Source organism: Rattus rattus, chromosome 8 (genome assembly GCF_011064425.1).
Source record: "Rattus rattus isolate New Zealand chromosome 8, Rrattus_CSIRO_v1, whole genome shotgun sequence".
In the NCBI taxonomy this organism is placed as follows: domain Eukaryota; kingdom Metazoa; phylum Chordata; class Mammalia; order Rodentia; family Muridae; genus Rattus; species Rattus rattus.
The window spans coordinates 81,486,491-81,507,566 of NC_046161.1; the positions used below are offsets into that span (position 1 = coordinate 81,486,491).

At 48.8% G+C, this 21,076-nt stretch overlaps 1 protein-coding gene across 1 annotated transcript in view; it reads right to left on the reverse strand.

Moving 5' to 3' along the window:
* Positions 1-14,081, reverse strand: part of LOC116907706 (ras-specific guanine nucleotide-releasing factor 1-like) — a 69,151-nt gene extending 55,070 nt beyond the window's left edge. Inside the window, exon 1 of the mRNA XM_032910830.1 lies at positions 13,373-14,081. Within this exon, the coding sequence (XP_032766721.1) occupies positions 13,373-13,645 (273 nt within the window). The 5' untranslated portion in view covers positions 13,646-14,081. The remainder of the gene's footprint in view (positions 1-13,372) is intronic.
* Positions 14,082-21,076: the final 6,995 nt, after the last annotated feature.

The window sequence follows — 21,076 nt, forward strand, 5'->3', positions numbered from 1 at the left end:
CATAGCATTCCCAGCTGCACTGCTGAGCGTACCTGCTGCTGCAGCAGCTGAGCCCAGGTGCACTCTTTGTGATCGCGAGAATGCCACTCTATTCCGTAGCACTCAATCTAAAAGGAATTTGTGTGGGGTGACGAAACGTAGACCTAGAATGTGGTAAGGCGGCGAACCCCACAAAGCCTTATTTGCCCTCCAATTACAAATAAACAAACAAATGAAAAAAGCCAGTTCGAAACCATCAGGCACTCTGGAAGGACAGCAGGGGAAACCCACTAAGAGAACATCTCTGTGGAGGAACTGGGTACCAGTTCAATGTAGCATGCCTTTAATTACGCCATGAAAATTGACTAAGAACACATCTAGATGCTGGGGTGAAAGAATCAAATCAATTGTACAGTCCCCAGAAAGTAACATCATAAGCCACTTCTGTGCTGGGCACAGGTGTCTGTTTTCAAGCTCAGTCAATGGTGGGGCTGGCCTCCCTGAGGTCTCTGGGGAGCTGAGGAGTCAGACACACATCTATAGGGTTGTTATGGGAATTAAGCACCCATAAAGCTCTCTGAACACCACCTGTCACTAAGTAAGGGTGACGTGAGTGTGTGCGGTAATTAATACCATATGATTGCTATTATGCTCGAGGTGAAAGGGACTGTGTAGTACAGAGGAAGCCAGTCACTGGAGAGGGGCTTCTCGGGGGATGTGTTCTTGGTCCTGGTTCTCTTTCAAGTTGGCTGGAAGACTGTGTGCAACAACACAGGTACCCGGAGCCCGTGGCCTGCTGCCAGAAAAGATACACAGCAGATAGACAAAAGGCAGAGGGTACTCAGACACAGGAACTCGGGGTGCAGAATACAAGGTGACAGGAGCTAGGGTGAGGCCCTGGTTTCTTGTTTAAATAACAAAAGTGCCATAGATAGGCCTGGATGGGTGGTTTAGGGTGGGGCAGGATGAGTGGGAGATGAGTATACGGAATGTGGGGTTCAAGGGAGAGCTTTGAGGTCAAGAGAGAAGCTGAGAAGCCATTCGGATGGATGGAGAACCCAAAGCTGTGACCGCCATCTCTGTCTCTTAGAAAGAAGCAGGGTAAGGTGCAAAGAGGGGGTCTAGGGCCTGACCTATGGAAGTGTGCCATACATGGTGCCTGTGTTTCAGCACTTCGGTGTCCAAGTAGCTGGAAAAAGCAGCAGCACGAGGTGATATGTGTAAACTAATTTTAGTGTGTGTGTGTGTGTGTGTGTGTGTGTGTGTGTGTGTGTGTGTGTGTGTGTGTGTGATGTGTGAGGGGTGGGGGGTGGGGGAGACTTATTGCAGAGTTAGTGATATCCCTTGTCTCCTAAGAAGCAGATAACTGGGCCTGTCACAGGAAATGTCAGCTCCAGCCTTGAACCATGGGAGAAGAGCTCCAGTGGGCCCTGGCCCTGAGGGAAGGAAGCAGGTTAAGAGAGGAGCTGCAGGTGGTCCTTCTCCGTCTAAGGAAAGTAAAGGAACTCCTAAAATTCCATCTTATGTGATCTTGTTTTACCCCATATCCACCAAGTGCAGCAGGCGTCCTCTGCTTTCTAGTAGTTGAGCCTGGACGGACACTTAGAGACACTGAGTAAGTGGAGAACAAAGGAGCCAATCGACACACTGCCTACTTGGGGCCTGGCCTTTGCCACTGGGATGCACGTTGCCGGGCACAGGTTTCCTTTTCCTAACTCTTCCTCTCCAATGTTGGAGCCTCTGAGATGCATTGACCCATGCATGGGGCTTGGATGGCTCAAGGCCAGGACCTGAATGTTCTGGAGTGTTCTCAGCCCTGCCCTGTGCTGGTTCTGAGTGACCAATAGGTGGCTGAAGGAGAGGACGAATGAGACGAGGAGGCTCCACCTCACCCTGTCTCTAAGGTAAGGCACCAGGAGGATGTAGCCCTGTCTTGGTTCACAGTAATAATGACTGGACACAACTCTCCCGAGCGCATGCACTGTGCTGGCCGTAACACCAAGTAGAGCAAAGCCCCCATGACGAGGGCAAGACCTTAAGTTTGTTGCTTTTGATTTGTGGGAGTCCAGATCCAATGTTTTATTTTAATTATCACCATAGGCTCCCCAAATACGTAGAGCTCAGGGATGGACACAGGGTGATAGCATTTTTTCTCTGTGCCAGCCTGTTTCTCACCTACTCCCCATCCAGGGTGGAGATTAGAGGAACTTCTGGGGAAGGGGGTGGTGGTGTTAAAGTAAGAGGAAGGGAAGTCTTTTGTGGAGGTGTGATAATAGCCAACATTATGAATGCCCCTGGGTCGAAAACTGAGGCAAGACAAGGATTTAGAAAAAAGGTTACAGCTAAGGGACTCCCTTTGGCATCTAATTGGGACCCTGAGGTCTGCGGGCTGAGAAAGCCCTGGCTTTTGCTGCTCCTTTTCTCCTGCCAACATCTTATTGTGAAGTTCAGGTGTTTGGAAACATTGGCAGGGTTTTATAGGGAAGCCAACATAAGCTACCATCTGGGCTCCTGTTGTACTCTGCAGCCCTCGAGGACAACCTTGGCTTCCACGAGTGGCTCCTGGTGAGCAGTCATTCCAGATGGAAGATTCCTCTCTACAATTTGGCGCAGACGCCTAAGGACAATGGAAACACCTTTCCTGCACCGCAGAATGGCCCTTTGCGCCCCTAGTCTGGTAACAGTGGTACGTGTCTGTTGCTTGAGCTTGGGAAACAGCTGGTGCTAATCGCAGAGGGCATGTGTGGATCTGGTTTAATTGTTTCCTGCCTCCTTTAGGTGTGGGGCCTACACTGTGAGAGGCTCAGGTGTCCCCTTGATCTGGGACTTTGGAGAATGAGAACATGGAAGGGTCAGGGTTGTAATACTGTGGCTTTTCAGGGCAATTTGGGTCAAAAAATACATCCCTCATCTGCCCTTGTGCAAGGAGCTGCCCTCCCTGGGGCAAAGCATGACAAAGGTAAGGGGACAGGTTACTCCAGCCTTCATTAAAGGAGGTTAAAGGGAAAAGAAGACTGCATTTAGAAGCACTGCATCCCTTTTGCTTTTGTTTTGTTTTGTTTTGTTTTGTTTTGTGTGTGTGTGTGTGTGTGTGTACATGTTCTTGTGTGTGTGTGTGTGTGTATGTGCGCGCGCGTGTGCATGCATGAGTGTGTATGTGCATAACTTGTGTGGAGGCCAGAGGTTGACTGTCTTTTTCAATTGCTTTCCACCTTAAGTTTTGAGAGAGGGTCTCTTACTGGACACTTTCCCCCATCTTCTACCTCCCAGTGCCTTTCTGTGTCCCTGGGGATCCAAATTCAGGCTCTCACACAGCAAGCACTTCCCCAGTGACCTATCTTCCCAGCCTCTTTACTTTCTTACAAGATGAAGAAATGGCTGACTTCATGGAGGGAGGAGAGATGAAAGGGCGGTTCATATTCTTATGTATTTGGAGGACAGCAAGCCCTAGGGCCTTGTGTTTTGTGATAAATCCTATCCCAGCACTTCGGGGGCTGTGGTAAGAGGATCTCATGGTTGAGGCTAGCCTGGGCTATATACACGATGGCTGAAAAAAAAAAAGGTAGGTAAAGCAGTAAGTCAAAAAATAAAGGTTCTATATTGAATGTGTTACAGAAATAATTCTTTGGCTGCAGGACTGCCTAGTAATTTCCTGCTGTCCGTGAGGCGTCAAAGTCTCTTTCATAAAATGCCTGCCCCCCATCAATCTTGTGGGCCCCACTGCCCACTCCTTAAGGGTAAATTCGACACCACCTGCTTTGAGACTCTTGCTATTAACCAATTAACTAATGAACTGGTCTAATGAGCTTGGTCACCCACTCAACAAACAGGGACAGCTCCATGCTTAGCACAAGGCACAGCGCCAGACTGCAGGGCTGTTTCTTAGTCAGAAAGGACTTCTCTGAAAGGACAGGAGCCCACTCACAACAGCGTAGGCAAAAGAGAAGGCGTGGACAAGCATGACCGTGGTAATTAGTAGAGCACAGAAAACCAATGTGCCCAAGGCCTGCGTGAGGAACCACTTCCATCTGCCTTACCCCTATGAGCAGCAGCATCTCCTTCGTGCATGTGCTGAGACCCTCCGCTTCTGTAGAACTCAACACACTCAAATCATTGCTGCCATCTTCCCATTGCTCTGTCCCGCAGGTACATATCTGATATGTATCCTTTCTGAGAGAGTACATAGGACATTAGTGATAATGAGCTCTTCTCAGAAACTAGAGGCAGAAAGGAAGAGCCATTTCACTAGATGCCTTTTTTTTTTTTGTCTTGTCAATTATAGTAGCCAATTGTACTACTAATAGACTAGGATAAACAAGGTAGTGGCTGTTTTTGAGCTTCTCTGACTGACTGTTTGGTCTCCAGACTTGGGTGGCACTGTGCACAGTCAGGATGCTGACACTTGGACTCCACCAAGTGGAGCATGGTTTTCATCGAGGGCCAGCAAGAATTGTTGACTGGGACAGTGACTTAGCCCTTAAGGTCAGCTTTATGTCTCTGCTGAAGTTATGCAAGCCATTCGCACTTTTGCTCACTCCAGCTCCTGAGGCAGTTGGATGTCATAATTAGTCTGATATCTTTGCCCAGGCTAGCAGGGAAGCCCTCTGACACAACTGCACACCGCTCCTCACCCAGACCCAAACAGTAAGGCTCCTCAGGGACTCTACACTCTTTGCCCCTCCCAGTTTTCCACAGATCTGACCAGAGGGAAAAAGATTCTGGGTGACAAACAGTCTGGCCAGAGGGCAGAGAAGATCCTGGGTGGGCAGGCTTGGGGCAAAGGCATACTGGACAGTCTGTAAACACTGCCTGTGGCCACCTTCTTCCAAACCATTTTATCAATGTCTGGAGGTTGTTGAAGAACCCAGGAGACATTGGAGCAACTATACCTGTAGTCAGAAATGTTCAAGTAGGTTTCTCTGCATTTCTACAAGGAATTTTGGAATCCCAGTGGAAGCCGATACAAATTCATCCATTCACTTTCCTAAAAGTAGGTTTGACAAGGTTTTATTATAAGATGTGAGTTGGATTTTTCCAATGTGGAGAAAGTCAAGGATCAACTGAGAGATGTCATCTAGAAAATGATTATCTCCTTTTGTGCAGGAAAGAAGTTGCCTTTGCCCGAAGGGTTAGCAAAACCTATTCTCTAGAGCAGAAATCACCTAACTTAACAATTGGCCTGGAGGTCCATCGACCCTATGGATTTAGGAGGTTTGGTTCCAGTTCTACCCAGACCTGGATGGTGTTTGGCATCTAGAACTCAGAGCTGGGCACAGCACAAACTCCCAGGTATTCATCTGTACTGCATTGAGGCATACATAACGTTCAGCAGTGTGTCACAGGATTGGGAGAAATTGAAGGGGACCCTTAGTGCTCCCCAAATTCTAGCCTTTACCAGTGCTCACTTCTAGTGGTATAGTGCTGGAGACCAAGCAATGCACTGCAGCAATGGGCTTTCCTGTTTCAGGGGTAGCTTATTAAGAATTTCGGAAGCTTTTGGGGTTACAGCTCTGTGGTGACTTGCTTCACCTGGCACCCTGGTGACCTGGTTTATTGCTTCATTGAGGAAAGGTTTTTTTTTTCTTTTTTTAGTGTATGTGGAAATTGTAACTGTTACAATGCACTGGCTACATCTGCCAGGCCCTACTGTAGCTTCCTACATTGTAACCAGTTTAACAGTCATGGGGCACCGAAACTCAGAGAGACTGAAATCTATCTTAATCTGGTGTGGTGTGTGTGTGTGTGTGTGTGTGTGTGTGTGTGTGTGTGTGTGTGTGTGTGTGTGTGTATCTAATAGAAGTGGAATCTACACCTAGGCTGAAAGTTCCTGGCATTACTTCTCCTGAGAGGCTGGGAACTTCTCCATGTTCAAGGCTGGAGGCAGGAAATTAAGGCTTCGTGTTTGAGGGAGTATGCATTCCCCTCTGGGGATAAGAAGTAGAGGTGTCTGGGCCTCCCTGATATTCTCTGCATGACAGTGGCCCTCATGGGAGCCATTGGGCCTTGGCAGTGTTCTGGGCCCCTGTCACACTCACAAATCTCTGGGGCTCCTGAATATACATCAGGGAACTGAGTTGTGTACACCACACCAGCTCCAGGCTCCTACAGATTCCAATGAGTCAGGACTGTGGGGTGTGGATGTCTGCCATGTGTTTTCCCTTGATCATGGCAGAGTTACAAAGTTCCCACCCAAGTGGAAAGCCACCGCCTTCAGCAAAGTTACCGAAACGGCCATGACATATTTCACTCATTGTTATTTTCCCCCACCGAGACAAGGTCTCTCTCTTACAGTATCTTTGGCTGGCCTCAAGCATACAGATATCCTCCTGCCTCTGCACCCTGAATGCTGGGGTGACAGTTATGTACTACCATGCCTGGCATAAGGATCAGCCCAGGTCTTTGTGTTTGCTAGGTTAACTGGGCCACATCCTCAGCACTGCTCTTGATTCTTCCTGATTCTCTTTCTATGCTGACAGGCAGAGGATGCCAAGAAGATATCCAGCCAGAGTCTTTATGTCTTTATGACAGGCTGGAGAGCTTAGGTTTGCAAGTGATCTGGGTGCCTGCATATCCTTGCTCTGTAGCTTTGACCACGAGAAGTAGAATTTGTTCGTGGAGCCTCGGTTTTTCCATTTTGAAAATGGATTAACAGTGATGACCTTCTAAGGCTGCTGAGATCATTAAGGGCAGTATAGAGTCATACTTTGGAGCTCAATGGCTAGTACTCAGTGCTCTCTCAGTGTTTCTTGTATATTCTTTTAAAGCACTATGTTGCAAAATTATATACATTTGAAACTGGGTGTAGTGGCTCATGCCTGTAATCCCAGCTAGTTGGTGGCCTGAGGCAGGAATATCCTAAGTTTGAGACCAGCCTAGGTAACTTAGCGAAACTGTATGCTTTTTTTCTTTTAAACAGCAAAGTAGGGTAGACCGGTAGCTCAGTAGCAGGGCACTTGCCTAGTATGCACAAGGTCTTTGTTCAATCCCCACTACTGAAAATAAAGAGAAAGAAAAATCATAGACATTTTAATCTGCATTTAGAACGCGCCAAAGCTGAGCCGAAGGGCCTTTGGTAATAACTTGTAGCGAAGGTCAAATGCTTTATAGCATTAATATAGATGAGTTTTTATGTGGAAACCCAATTAATATATAAAACAGTTAAAAGCAGACTTCTCTGACTGATGTGGGGGTATGGCCCCCAGGGCTTCTCAGAATGAGGGAGGAGAACCACAGATGGAAGGCTAAATGCTCAATCTACAGGGATGGTGGAAGAGACGCTTCGACTCCACTCTGTCACGCAGCGTTGGCAAGTCTTCTGGGTTTCCCATCCTTGTTTGTGGAGCTGGAGAAACAGTACCTGGGTAGCACTGTGGAGAACACTCTGAGCTCAGTGCATCACTGTTGGCTGCTCTCAGAGAACACAAAGGATCGGCCAACAAGCCATGGCAGGCTGTGAAAGAATTTAATGTCAGGTTGACTCTAAAGGAGCACACAGGGTCTATCTAGCTGGTGCTGCCCTCTGTCTTCTCTGTGCACCTGTCCAGTACATCACCTCATTCCCTACCATCCAGGTAACAGGGAGGCTACCTGACAAGCATCTGACTATGGCCTTTCATTGGGTCCATCCCTTTCTGCATGCATGGCGGCTCTTGTCCACTGAGGGTCGCTGTCTCTGCAAGGGGCATGCTCTTCACAACTGTGAACACAGCCTTTTCCTGCCTGCCTCTAGCATTTCCCTGCTTGTCCTCTTGAGACAGCATCATTTCTTACTGTCACAAGTCTACTCTCCATCACAGTTGGCTGTATGCTCATGCCCAATGTCCTAGCACAGAATGTGGGCATCGTGTTTTATCTGCCCCTCTCCATCTCATCCAGTGGAATGACAGTTCTGCCAGTCCCTCATTAGGGTCTCTTGGTAGTATATCATCCTTCCTTTCAGGGCTCCACAACTGCGACCTGGGCACTTAATTATGTAATTCTGTCCCAGTTGCCTGGCACTGTCCTGGTGTCTGGATTTAGTGGAGGAAATGTCCATCTCCAAACTACCAGCTGAGCACAGGAAGTAGTCGTGGGCTATGGCTACAGATGTGAGTGAAAAGGGGGCTAGGAACACCACCAGTGCTGAAGTTGGGAGGTGTACTGGCTCCTGGAGGGGTTCTCTTCTGAGAGGCCACTTTTAGGCTGAGACCTGCTAGAGAATCTGAGGCCACATCCCTCAGGTATGGGCAGGGATGAAGATCAGTCATCATATCAGAGGGAAGAGAGGCTTCCAGGGCCTTGAATGTAGGAAGAAAGGCTGTACAAGTTGAGGATTTGTCACATGAGCAAGGAGCAGGAGAGGTAAGGGGAGGAGGAGGAGGAGAAGGGGGAAGAGGGAGGGGGGAGGAGGGAGGAGGGAGGAGGGAGGAGTGGGAGGAGGGAAGGGGAGGAGGGGAGGAGGGAGGAAGAGGGAGGGGAATGAGGGAAGAGGAAGGAAGGGGGAGGAGGGGAGGAGACGGGGGAGGAAGAGGGAGGGGGAGTGAGGGAGGAGGGAGGAGAAAGGGGAGGAGGAGGGGGAGGGAGGAGGAAGGGGAGGAGGGAGGAGGAGGAGGGAGGGGGGAGAAGGGAGGAGGAAGGGGGGGGGGAGAGGAGGGTGGAAGAGGGAGGAGAAAGGGGAGGAGAAAGGGGAGGAGAAAGGGAGGAGGGAGGGAGGAGGGAGGGGGAGGGGTGGAAGGGGAGGAGAAGGGGAGGAAAAGGGGAGGAGAAAGGGGAGGAGGGAGGAGGGAAGGGGAGGGGGAAGGGTGGAAGGAGGGAGGAGAAAGGGGAGGAGAAAGGGGAGGAGAGGGGAGGAGGGGGAGGGAGGGTGGAAGAGGGAGGAGAAAGGGGAGGAGGAGAAAGGGGAGGAGGGGGAGGAGGGAGGAGGGAGGGGAGAAGGAAGGGGGAGGAGGGAGGAGAAAGGGGAGGAGAAAGGGGGAGGAGAAGGAGGGAGGGAGGAGGTGGAAGAGGAGGGAGGAGGAGGGAGGAGAGTGGGAGGACGGAGGAGGAAGGGGAGGAGGAGAGGAGGATGGAAGAGGGAGGAGAAAGGGGAGGAGGGAGGAGGGAGGAGGGAGGAGGAGGGGGAGGAGGGGAGGAGGAAGGAGAAGGGTGTTGGGCCTGCATTAGGGGCATCAGCAGGCTTACTTTCAAGGGATCATCTAGGGAGTGGCTAGCTTCTGTCTCTGTCTTCCCCTCTGTCTCTGTCTCTGTCTGTCTCTGTCTCTCCCTCTATCTCTGTCTCCCCCTCTGTCTCTGTCTCTGTCTCTGTCTGTCTCTGTCTCTCCCTCTCTCTGTCTCCCCTCTATCTCTGTCTCTCCCTCTGTCTTTGTCTGTCTCTGTCTCTGTCTCTCCCTCTGTCTCTGTCTGTCTCTGTCTCTCCCTCTGTCTCTGTCTCTCTCCCTGTCTCTCCCTCTCCCTCTGTCTTCTGTCTGTCTCTGTCTCTGTCTCTCCCTCTGTCTCTGTCTGTCTCTGTCTCTCCCTCTATCTCTGTCTCCCCCTCTATCTCTGTCTCTCCCTCTGTCTTTGTCTGTCTCTGTCTCTGTCTCTCCCTCTGTCTCTGTCTGTCTCTGTCTCTCCCTCTCTCTCTGTCTCCCTCTCTATCTCTCTCTCTCTCTCTCTCTCCTCTCTGTCTCTTCTCTCTGTCTCTGTCTCTCTCTCTGTCTCTGTCTCTCTGTCTCTGTCTCTCTCTGTCTCTGTCTCTCTCTCTGTCTCTCCCTCTGTCTTTCTCCCTCTCTCTGTCTCTGTCTCTCTCTCTGTGTCTCTGTCTCTCTCTGTGTCTGTCTCTGTGTCTCTCTCTCTCTCTCTCTCTCTGTCTCTCTCTCTCTCTCTCTCTCTCTCTCTCTCTCTCTCTCTGTCTCTCTCTCTCTCTCTCTCTCTCTCTCTCTCTCTCGGCTGAGAGGTAGGGTGGGTAGAGGCACACCCCACAGTTTCTGCAGTGCCGGCTATCACACATGCTGGCACTCTAGCTCAGCCTTGCCAGTTTCTTGCAGGGACAAACCTTAGGTTGGAGCTGCTGATTTCCTGCCCTTCGTCCTTGGTTTGCTTAGATCACAGGAAGCTGTGTGTGAAGGGTATTGCCAGTAGAGCAGCATCATTTTCCTACTCTCTGGCTTGCATTTTCCTGGCTGGTGGAGGACTTGAATAGGTTTCAGTTCTGGAGGGTGGTGAGGCTGGCAGAGCTGCAGAGGGAGGGGCGGAGGGCAAGGCTCATGTTTGCTGCTATGATGGGTGACCACGGAGGAGTCTGGCTCCTCACCTGTTAAACCCGAAGCACGCAGAGTCTCCAGGCTGTGGTGGAGATCAATCCACCAGGCCAATCAGGAATGTTCCCTATAGATAAGAATCCTGCGCAATGTTAGGTAATAACACTGGCCTAGTGGAGGAGGGGTTCTCAGCTCATGGAGCCCAAGCTTTTACCAAGCTCTGAGCCATTGGCATTGCTATCTGTTTGAATCCTTCTCCTTCAAGGGAATCATAAGGCACCTTCCATCCACATTAGCCCCTCCTGGTTGGAGGGAAGGAAGCACAAGCTGTACTGAGGTTGGTTTGGCAAGATCTCTTACTGAGAAGCCAGCTCTACACATTTTTATTTCAGGTGGTTTGGGAAAGCCACCGTGGATGACTTTGCAGAAGCAGGGTATGGGGCTCCCAGGGCTAATCTCTAAGCATGTTGAACCCATGCTCTAAATTCAGGTCATGGTTCAGGGATGGGAGGAAAGGAAATCAGGGCTGAGTATACAGAGCCCAGGCCAGGGAGGTACCCTGCAGCAGCTAAGAGGGTGGGGACAAGAGGCATCTATCTCATTTCAGGAGACCCTGGGGGTCCCAGGGCAGAGACAGTGTGAGACAAAGCCCCGGATATTGCTCTTGCTTTAAACATAGATCAATCTGGGTACAGCTGAGTCAGATGACATCAGATCAGCCTGGGCTCTCAAAACACCTGGCAATCCAGGTCTTTACAGGCTATGGCATGCCCCCCCCACTTGTATTTATGTTCCCCCAGAATCCCAGCATCTGTAATCATCAGCTTCTTAGCTATAGTGCCCAGCACCCAGCCGGTTCTCAGGACATGAAATAGGGAAGTATCATATGACACCTCTAGCATGCCTAGCCCAAGAAGCATTCTCTGTACATCTGCTACGTGTTCTGCTCTCAACCCTGCCACTGCCACCAGGGTGGGGGATCTCCAGCTCCCACTTGGCTCTCTGATCCCATAGGTTTACAGTTGGGTAAAACAAAGCCCCTTGAAAATGGAGTTCTACCAGGTACCAGCTAATCTTGCCAAATGTAGACATTGAGTCAATTCTAGGTCTTATTCTGACAGGGCAACGCCCTTTCTATGGTCCTCAGTTTCTCGGCTTGGAGAATGAGGGGAGTGGATTAGTCTAATATGCAGACAGATATCATTCTAATCTAGTTAAGAGCCCACTAAATTGTATTGTGAGCGTCTTCTCCTACACAAAATTTTGCTTTGTGTTCTCAAGGACCTGGGGATCCATCTGGCCCGTGCCATTTCCCCTTTGTACACACGTCAGTCTCAGAGGACTTCTGTGTGTTAGCTGAAGAAGCCACACTGCCAAGCAGCCATTCAGTTGGGGAGGACTCAGTCTCCAGCTTGTCAGTCTTCTAGGTTAGGGAACCTAGGCAGATGCCTTGAACCTGCACCCACATGGCTTCCCTACTCCTGTTTTCCTTCCCACCTAGGAGCTCAGACCCTACTGTGATGTAAGGAGCTGGGGGAGGAGGGCCTTGGCTGAGCCTGGTGGGGGGGGCGGGGAGGTGCAATCTACTAGTAGATACAGTTGTGCTGCGGCTGCCTGCAGACAGTGGGTGAGCAGAAGGCTGACAGTCTGGGTTGGGTGTTCTAGCTGAGCCAGGAAGGCTCCATTTGGCGACAAGCTAAAGATGCTGCTGTTCCTTGCCACCTGGGAGCCTCTGCCTGGTCTCGTGACTGGTCATTCTCAGAGCCTTCCCCCTAACTTCTGCCCCCCCCCCCGCTTCCAAGCCTACCCCCACCCCCAGACATCATCACCTAGCACTAAAGGAGCTAAGGCAAGGTATGAAGAGGGTGGTGGAGGACAGGGTGCAGATCTCTGTCCTAATTATGGAGAAGGAGACTTCAAGGGTGGCTGTCATCCCAGTCAATTCAATTGCCACCAGCCTGAATGTTTTTGAGATCCTGGTTGGTTGTCTTCTCAGAACATTACGTCGACGTCCACTCCTGCTATGACGCTGTGCAAAAAAAATCAATCAATATTTCTCTCTTTCCTCCCCCCTCCCCCTCTCTAGGCCTCAGTGTCTCCATCCGGGCAACTAGCCAGGTGGGGCTGGGCCCTACGAATGTCAGGCCTCTCCTAGAGCTGACATTTTAGGATACACTGTCATGTATTTTTCCTTCCCTCCCAGAGGTCAGGGGACTAAATGCCTTGGGGGGCAGCTATCAAGCTTAAAGATATCTCTCCCCGAGGGTTCCCACCCAGAGGCTGCAGGTGCCCCTCCCCTTTCAATGGCAAACTAGCGCGTCTATCAAGTCTAGGCCCAATTGCGCATCGAGGCCTAGCCTTTTAGCCTTGCTGTTTGGGCAACATCAGCAAGCGAGGGAGAGTGAGCACAGCGCTACCGCGGCGACTGCGGCGGCCGCGGCGGCGAAGGGGGCGGGGGAGGAAAGAAGAACCCACTTGTCCCACTGCTTCGCAGCAGCCCAGGCCCTGGCCTCTGCGCATTTTAGCGGTTTTTTGTAACCCTGGGGTTTGTTAGCTTGGCCAGAACCAGCTGGTGCACACCATCACTAGATCGCACAAAATGACTCCTCAGGCCTTCGCACCCCCCAACTGGGCCAGCTAGCGCAGATTATTCCTCGCCCCTAGCTGCAGGAGGCAGGGGACCGCGACGCTCCAATGTCTGTCTCACCCTTTCCAAGCTCAAGTGCAAGGAATTTCACATTTGGGGCAGAAGATCGGGGCTATCAGAGATGGGGGGTGGGGGTGGGGGTAGGGATGGGGCTAGGGGCACCATTTTGAGTGGGACGGTGATGAGATTCCTTGCCCGAGTCGGTCCTTTGGACCCCATCTTCATCTTTATCTCCAAGTTTCAGCCTCTCTGTCCCCGCCCCCCCACACACACCCCCCACGGGGCTCACCCTACCAAGGGCGGCCGCAGCTGGTAGCGGCACCCTACCCGCAGTCCCTGCCTCCCTCTGCCCGCACTAGGGTCACCCTCCCAATTTGGTCCTGCGTGTTCTTCCCGCGAAAGATTCTGAGACTCCCTAAATGCTTAGAGTAGAGGGTCAAAGTTCTGTCACTGAAGCTGGATGGAAGGCCCTGAACCCGCAAAGGCCTTAGCGGGGGGCACGGGAGGTCGGGACGCGGCGCTCCCTCACCTGTTTGTCGGACTCCTTGGAGGAGGTCCCTCGCTTGGGGGAGGGCGTGCGTTTGCAGATACTGCCCTCCAGCAGGTAGAGCCCCGAGGGCCGAGAGCTCGTGTCACTTTCGAAGTAGAAGAGCAGGTTCTGCAGCAGCGCAAACCACTTGGTTTGCCATTTTGGGTTGTCCGAACTCCTCTTGCTCAGGTAGCCTTTGCGCGTGCCGTCTCTCAGGGCCAGCAGTCCCAGGGAGACGGCGTGGCCATCGTTCAGTCGGATGGCTTTCTGCATGGTGCTTGGAGGCCAGAGAGACCTCACGCACTAAACATCTCCAAGAGGCACCCGACTGCCTCTCGTCGGTGCGCGCCGCTCTGCCGTTCTCTGGCGCTCTCTGAACGCTCCCTCTCTCTCTCGCTCGCTCTCGCTCTCTCCCCCGCCCTCTCGCTCTCTCTCACCCCGCCCCTTCAAGATCTACACTTTGAGATCTGCCGCTGAGCTCCTAGGTGGACCCCTCCTTGCTGAAAGCTCTTCCCTCCGCAGAGCCGCGGGGCCCCTGGGGCTGTCGCGCGACCCTCCCTCAGCGAACTGAGGGAAGGGCGGTCTGAGCGTTGGCAGGGGGCAGCAGGCGGAGTCATATGACGCCAATCCCTCGAAGAGCCCGTTTCAGCAGCGCGGACAGGGACACACGCACGCAGCCCCGCCGAGGCGCAGAGCCGCACGCAGGCTGCACCTTGGCGCCTCCTCCCCTCCCCGGACACACACACGCAAACACACACACACACACACACACACACACACACACACACACACACACACACACACACACACACACGCCTACTCCTCGCTCCTTGTTTTCCTCTTCTCCACTTTGGGTGTTCTAAGCCAAATCAGATCAATTTTCGTTCAACCCAATGGCACCCCGGAGACTCACCTCCCCGGAGTTTGTGTTCTTTGCGCCCCACCGCGGCACACCATAGACCTAGGGTTAGCCCCATCTGTCATTTTTCTCTCCTACAGCTTTCCCTCACCTTCTTTCCCTACTTTATTTTTCTAATTCAAGGTGGATGGAGGAAGGTGGATAGCGAATGTACTAGGGATAGGGATGTACTAGTTTTTGCATAACCGTTCGGGTCTCTCTCTTTTCTTCTTCTGATTTCAGCTCTATTCCTGGCTGACTTCGCCAGCGACCCGAGAATACAAGGGGTGAACTTGGGTGGGGAAAGGTGACCGTTCATTTTTATTCCATTTGGAGCGTTGCCATAATTACCGGTGTCACCCCATGAACCCTAAGGTCTGGCTGGCAAGCTGCTGCTGGGAGTTTTCAGCAAATACCCCTGAAGCCTGAAGGCGGGCTTCAAACACAGGCGACGGGGACCATGGGAGCCTTCAAATAGCTGCGCTGGCGCAATGATACCTTAATGATAGATTTTCCGTTCTTATTTTTAGCTTCAATTCGCCTACACAGTTACACGGCATTTATCCGAGAACGTCACAGCGCCCGCATGCTGCACCGGCAGAGCGCGCGGGCTTCCAGGCCAGCCGGGTTCTGGTGCGGGGAGCGCGCATCGCCGTCTGCCGCAGAGGGCAGCGGCCTCGTTGAAACCGGGAACGGCGCCCGGCGCTGACAGTTTGCAGCCGGGACGGGTGTCCTCGCAGCTCTCTGGAGAAAAAACACCATCTTTTCTCACAAAACCGCGAAAGCCCTTCCCCCTTTAGAGTGCACACACACACACACACACACACACACACACACACACACACACACACCATGGTCTGGAATGGAGCTGTTCCAGTTCAGGACATAGTGGCTCAGGCCTGTGCTCTTATATGATGTTAATTTTTCTTCCTCGGATAATCAAAAGAAAAAGGGCAGAGGGCTAAGTCCCTTAATGCAGTCTTGATTTGAGAGAGAGAGAGAGAGAGAGAGAGAGAGAGAGAGAGAGAGAGAGAGAGAGAGAGAGAGAGAGCCTGTGGAAATGATTGTAATAATTTTTCCTTGTTTTTCAATTTCCTTTTTTCTCCTGTCCCATTCTTTTTCCTACCTAGACATTCTCCTCTTTTCAGACTGCATCTTGGTATGTAGCCCAGGCTAGCTTGAATTCTTAATTCTTCCACATCAGAGTCCTAACTGCAGGCAACTCACTAACTTCCCTTGCCTTGGTTGTAGAAGCATAATTTTCAGTATTGAGGTTTTTATATAAATTCCCATTATGAAGCCTGTTACAGAAAGGGCCAAAGAAATATTTGGTAAGGGGCACTATGCTAAGAGCACTTTGCCTCAGGTCAGCCATTATGCTTCCTTCAGTGTAGGTTGGGTTTGAGTTCACAGGCTTACTCTAATGGAAAGTGAAGGTGTTAAGATTTGAACCAGATTGAGGCTGACGTAGAGCAGGGCTTTATTGGGGTTTATCCCCCAATGGTGCGGGATAGTCAGGGAGAAAGTATTTCTGTGCGAGGTAGAGCAAAGGTTTGGCCTTAGTTGAAGGCTGCGTGGCAGACAGACCTAATGTAGCTATAGTTCATGGATCTGACTGCACCTGAAGTGTAGGTTTATGGATGGGTAACGCGTCTTCACAAGGAATTTCACTACAGGAGTTTGGAGACTTACTGATCTATGGCAGAATTAATGATGCTGCCTTGGGCACATGAATTGCCTGAGATTGCAGTCATAGCATACATTGTCATTCAGTAGAGCCGGCCAGGGAATGAGACAGACCTGCCAGTGACACAGCCCCACTGAGTTGGCATTAGATTTTGGGCACTTGGGAGGTGGGAGAGTATGGGACTCATCAGTCTCTCACACACATCTTAGTCTGTTGGCTGGATCCTGGAGATGCAATGATAAGAAAAACGTAGTCCCTGCTTTCTGAAGCTTGGGCTTGCCTAGGAACATCTTTGCTCTGTCACTCCTAGGATAGCCAGAGTGGGGAAAACACCTTTCTTGTGGGTCTGAGGAAGGCATGCTAAGCCAAAGTGTCAGTCAGGAGAAAGAATTGAGCCCATTTCAGAAGCTCTGAACTTCAGTGTATTTTAGAGGTTTAAAGCCTGTGTTCAGACCTTACTTCAGGCCAGTGATGACAGAATCTGGACATGGGAAATCCCAACATGGAGCTAGGGTTAAGAACCATTAAACTTGCCCCCCCCCCACTGACCTGGTTAGCACTGGGGTGCTGGGGTCATATACTTTTGCAAATCCTGGGGTTCTGGGATTTCCTGGTGAGCTAGACCATGCTGGAAGACCTGTGTTAGCTCCAAGCTGCTGTGCTAGAGAGACGAAAATGTCTGGAGTCCTGTCTGGAATTTTGATTACTCTTATGTAAGCTGTGTGAATATTGCTTTTTTTTTTTTTCCTCTAGTGACCACAGGCAGAAACCCGAGACTAGCATTTGGCCTCTTGGCAGTCTTTTGACTGGAATCAAGCTTCGTGCTTTTGGAAGCCACTTAATGATTCTAGCTAAGGAGATACCATTTACAAGGCTGGTTCCTGCTTGGCTTGTGTAAGAGCCTTAGAGAAGGTGGACATATGTTGTATAGTAATTTCTTCTAGATTGAAATATCCCTCCTAGAGGGGAGGAGGAAGGCTCATAAGACCTCACAAGCCTCTTTTCTTAGCCACTATCCCATTGCAGAGAACAGACATCATGACCAAGGCAACTCTTGGCATTTAGTCTGGAAGCTTGCCCGGAGAGACTGGGTCCAGTGTGTGCCTTTGAAACTTGAAGGCACACTTCCTCCAACAATGCCACACCCACTTCAACAGGGCCATAGTTTCTAATCTTTCCCAGTCTACCAACCAATGACTAAGTATTGAGCCTACGGGGGCCATTCTCATTTGAACTACCATAGCTCTAGAAGCTTGGATCTATGGAGTCTCACAGAACTCCCTAGGGTTAAGGTGCAGTTAGAGTTGCTGTGGCAGGTGGCACTGGAGGAGAAAACCTTCAGGATAACTGCCACCAAGTTGGGCAAGAAGCTCCAGGGATGGCACCCATCATTGGGAGAGGGTGTGGGTTAGTGATTCAGCTGCCTTTGAGTTCCCCATGCTCAGTAATCTTATCGGTTCCCCAAGCGAGAGAGTTGGGTGAAATTCTTTGGTTTATCATGGCTGCCCTATCTGGTAACAAATACATGTTAATTCAAATCACTTCCCTGCCCACCAAAATCAGAGAACACGATACACTGTCATAGTTGGTAGAAAGGGGCACATTCAAAGGTTAAACACACTGTCCACAGGTACAATACTTGGCCTATTCTCCAGGGAAGGGCAGAGGTTGACTAACCACAGTGCATTTGGGCCTTGCCTTTATTCACTCCATCCTCCCAATAAACTTTTTGAATAGAGGTTAACAACCCCATTTCTCAGGTGGAAAAACTGAGGCCTCACTGTGTGTGCATGTGCACAAATGTGAACTTACAGAAATTTTGCCCCTTTGGCAACATATTAAAAAAAAAGAAAAGCTTTAGAAACAGAGACATTAAGTTTATGGAGTCAGAGAACTTTTGGTGTGTCTGATTTGCCTGTGGGAATTCAGACTCTAATTTTAGGCTCATTGATCACCATGACCAGACACATACTAGGGAGCAAAGAAAGCAACTTTTAGTTGTATTAGCCATGTTATCCTGCCTGTTTCTAAGATGGGGTTCTTTGTAAAATAAATAAGATCATCCAGGGAATAGAGAGATGAGACCATCAAAGATTCTTCTTAGAACCTTTTTCTATAAAACCCTTTCACATTTTTCTGATACAAACATACTCATCAAAATGGTCTTCTATAGTATCTGGTTTTTTATAGGCTCAATCTCTTTCTTTGTCTCCTTTGTAGTACATGGAAATATCTCTTCCTACCTAAATTTGATTATCTTCTTGTTGTGGACAGTTGAGCTGGATTCGGTTCATAGCTTTTGGCCATGATGGGCAACGGTTACTGCTGATGTACACCTCCAGTCTTAGGCTGAGCTCCTCAAGGTAGGGCTTCTAAGTGAGAGGACACACCTGAACACTGGTGTGGATTGCGCCATTCCCAGTAGGTTGGTTCTTAATCGTTACATTAAGCCATCAACAGAAGATGAGAAAGCCAGTTTCTTTACCCTATTGTCAAGATATTGATGTCTAGTTTCTTAAATATTTACTCATTAGAGGGATCAAAGCTACATTCATCCTGTATTAATCTTATTTATCTTTTAGTTCATTGAGTTTTAATTGCTCACACACACAGCATTCCTCTTTAAAATTTTTTTGCTTATATTAAAATTTTTAAAGTTTGAAGAAGCACTTATATTTTCTTGTAGATTTATCAGTATTCCATAAATGTATAGTCAGTGACTACATATATGATGTAAAATTTAACTTCTACAGTGTCTTGCTTGTCTTATTTATCATTGTAGTAAATATTGCAACATGTATTTGGAAAATAGCCCTCTCCCCCTTTAGATAATGTTTATATACATAGCCCAGGATGTCTTGGCACTTGTTATGTAGACCAGGCTAGCCTTAAACTCCCAAACATCTAATTACCTCTGTGTCCTTAGTGCTGGGATTCAAAGTGAGCACTATCACACCCATTTTTTGTTTGCTTGTTTGTTTATTTTACAGTGTTCATAAGTATTCTGGTTTTATCAGGTTCCAGAACAAAATGGCTGGAATTGTTTTGAAAATATCATAAAATTAATTGTTTATGACATGTTTGTCTTTTTATGCAAAAAGTTCATCCATCAAATTCTTTATTCTTAATGTTTTGGTAGAGCGTTATACTTTCCTTTACATATGCCTTGCACATTTCATTTCTAGATATTTTGTATTTAATGGTTACTATTGGAAACATGATATTTTTATGTTTTGTAAGATGGGGGCTTGCTGTGTTGCGCAGGCTGTGCCCAAACTTGGAGATTCTCCTGCCTCCGCTTTCACAGTAGCCGAGCTTACAGGCACATCCCATTACACCATTTTTCTTAAAAGTGAACATTATTGGCAGTAAAGGAAGTCACTGCTATTTATGTATTTATTTTTAAGCCACTACTATGAATTGAATTTTTTGGATGTTAAGATTTTTAGCTCATCTGAGTTTGCTAGTTAAATGAGTGGAATGTAGCCGCGAATTTCCTAACACCTAGGCATGACAGCATTTTTCAGACAAGCCCCACTTAAAGATGGAACATTCTTACATTATTATTAATTTGTTTAGCTTGTCTTTCTTGAGTCAATCTTGATGTAATTTCCAAGATCACTTGTTCACACTTTCCTATTTATTACACTTACTACCAAACACTCTCTGTCATTCCAAGTTTCTCCATCTGTGTCACCTCTTCTTTTAATGTGCTGATTTTGTCTTCGTTTAATTGGACTTTTCTTATAAACATTTGATTTATGCGATTAAGATGTTCAACTACTTATTGATTCTGTTTCCTAGCTCATCGATACCTGTGTTTATTATTTTTCCTTTGCTGCTGCTATTTTTTATTGCTATTCCCTTTACCTCGTGAACAAGTGCTTTATTTTGTTTTCGTGATTTCTTGTTTAAAGGCTGAGTTTTTTCTTGTAAGACCTGATTCCTCCTCTTCCCTCAGATCCAATAGGATAGCTATATCAAACAGATCCCATAGAATTGCTACATAAAGATTCAATGGGTTTGTTATATAAATCTCCAGTTTTCACTATAGTAAAAGAGCCCAAAGTGAAGTTATCCTTCAGGTGGGTAGTTATTATATAATTGCTCCCCTCTCCTGCATTTTAAGACATAGTCTCACCTCATGGACCTGACTAGCCTAGAACTTGCTTTGTAGACCAACCTAGCCCCTTGTAGACCAACAGAGACCTTCCTTCCTAGTGTGCCACCATGCCTGGCTGTCAAGTTGTAATCAAATGCCTTTTGAATTTCCAAGCCAAGTTTTTGTTTGCTTTGCATATGTCTGGCTTTGTTGCTCTGTGCTCAAAGAATGTGTTCTGCATTATTTTATATATACTGAAATGTATGGCTCTTTTTGCTGTGTTCTGCAGCTGGCCAACTTGTGACTGTTGCAAGAATTCTGGGGAAGGCACACATTGGATTCACATGGTGTGGCATTTGACACACATTTAGTAGCACAGTTTGATAAGTTACATACAACACACAAGGACAAAGCCCTGATTGTGACTAATGTTGGTGTGTCTAGCTGGCAGTTGTGAGCAGAAGTGGTGAATGTGCCTGAGAACTGAGAGAAACTGGTTTTCTCCCTTAATACCACCAGTGTCTTGGTAGTGCAGGAACTTGCTTGGATCCTGATCTCCATTGTTACAGACCAAGAACAAACGTGGGGTAGACAAAGGAATGTTACCTTGAGCGTTCCCAAGCTCTGATCCCAGCAGTGCAAGCCTCCAGGGCTCTGGCCTGTTACCAGCTGTAGTTTGCACATCCTTTTTTAATTTAATCACCGTTGTAGTGGCATTAAGATGTGGGCCTTTTAAGAGGTATTCTGCTCTTATGAGCAGACTAATGCCGTTATCAATGGGATAATGGTTTAATGGGTTACTCATCACAGGCACGAGCTCCGGGGAAAATGGATGGGTTTGACATTATGTTTCTCTCTCACACACACCATGACATGACCAACACAAAAAGGCTTTTGCCAGATTCTGGTACCATGATTTGCCTTTCTTAGTCTCTAGAGTTATGAGTTGAAATTCTGCTGTTTCTAAACTACCTACTTTGATATTCTGTCATAGCGGCCAAGAATGAACTAATTCAT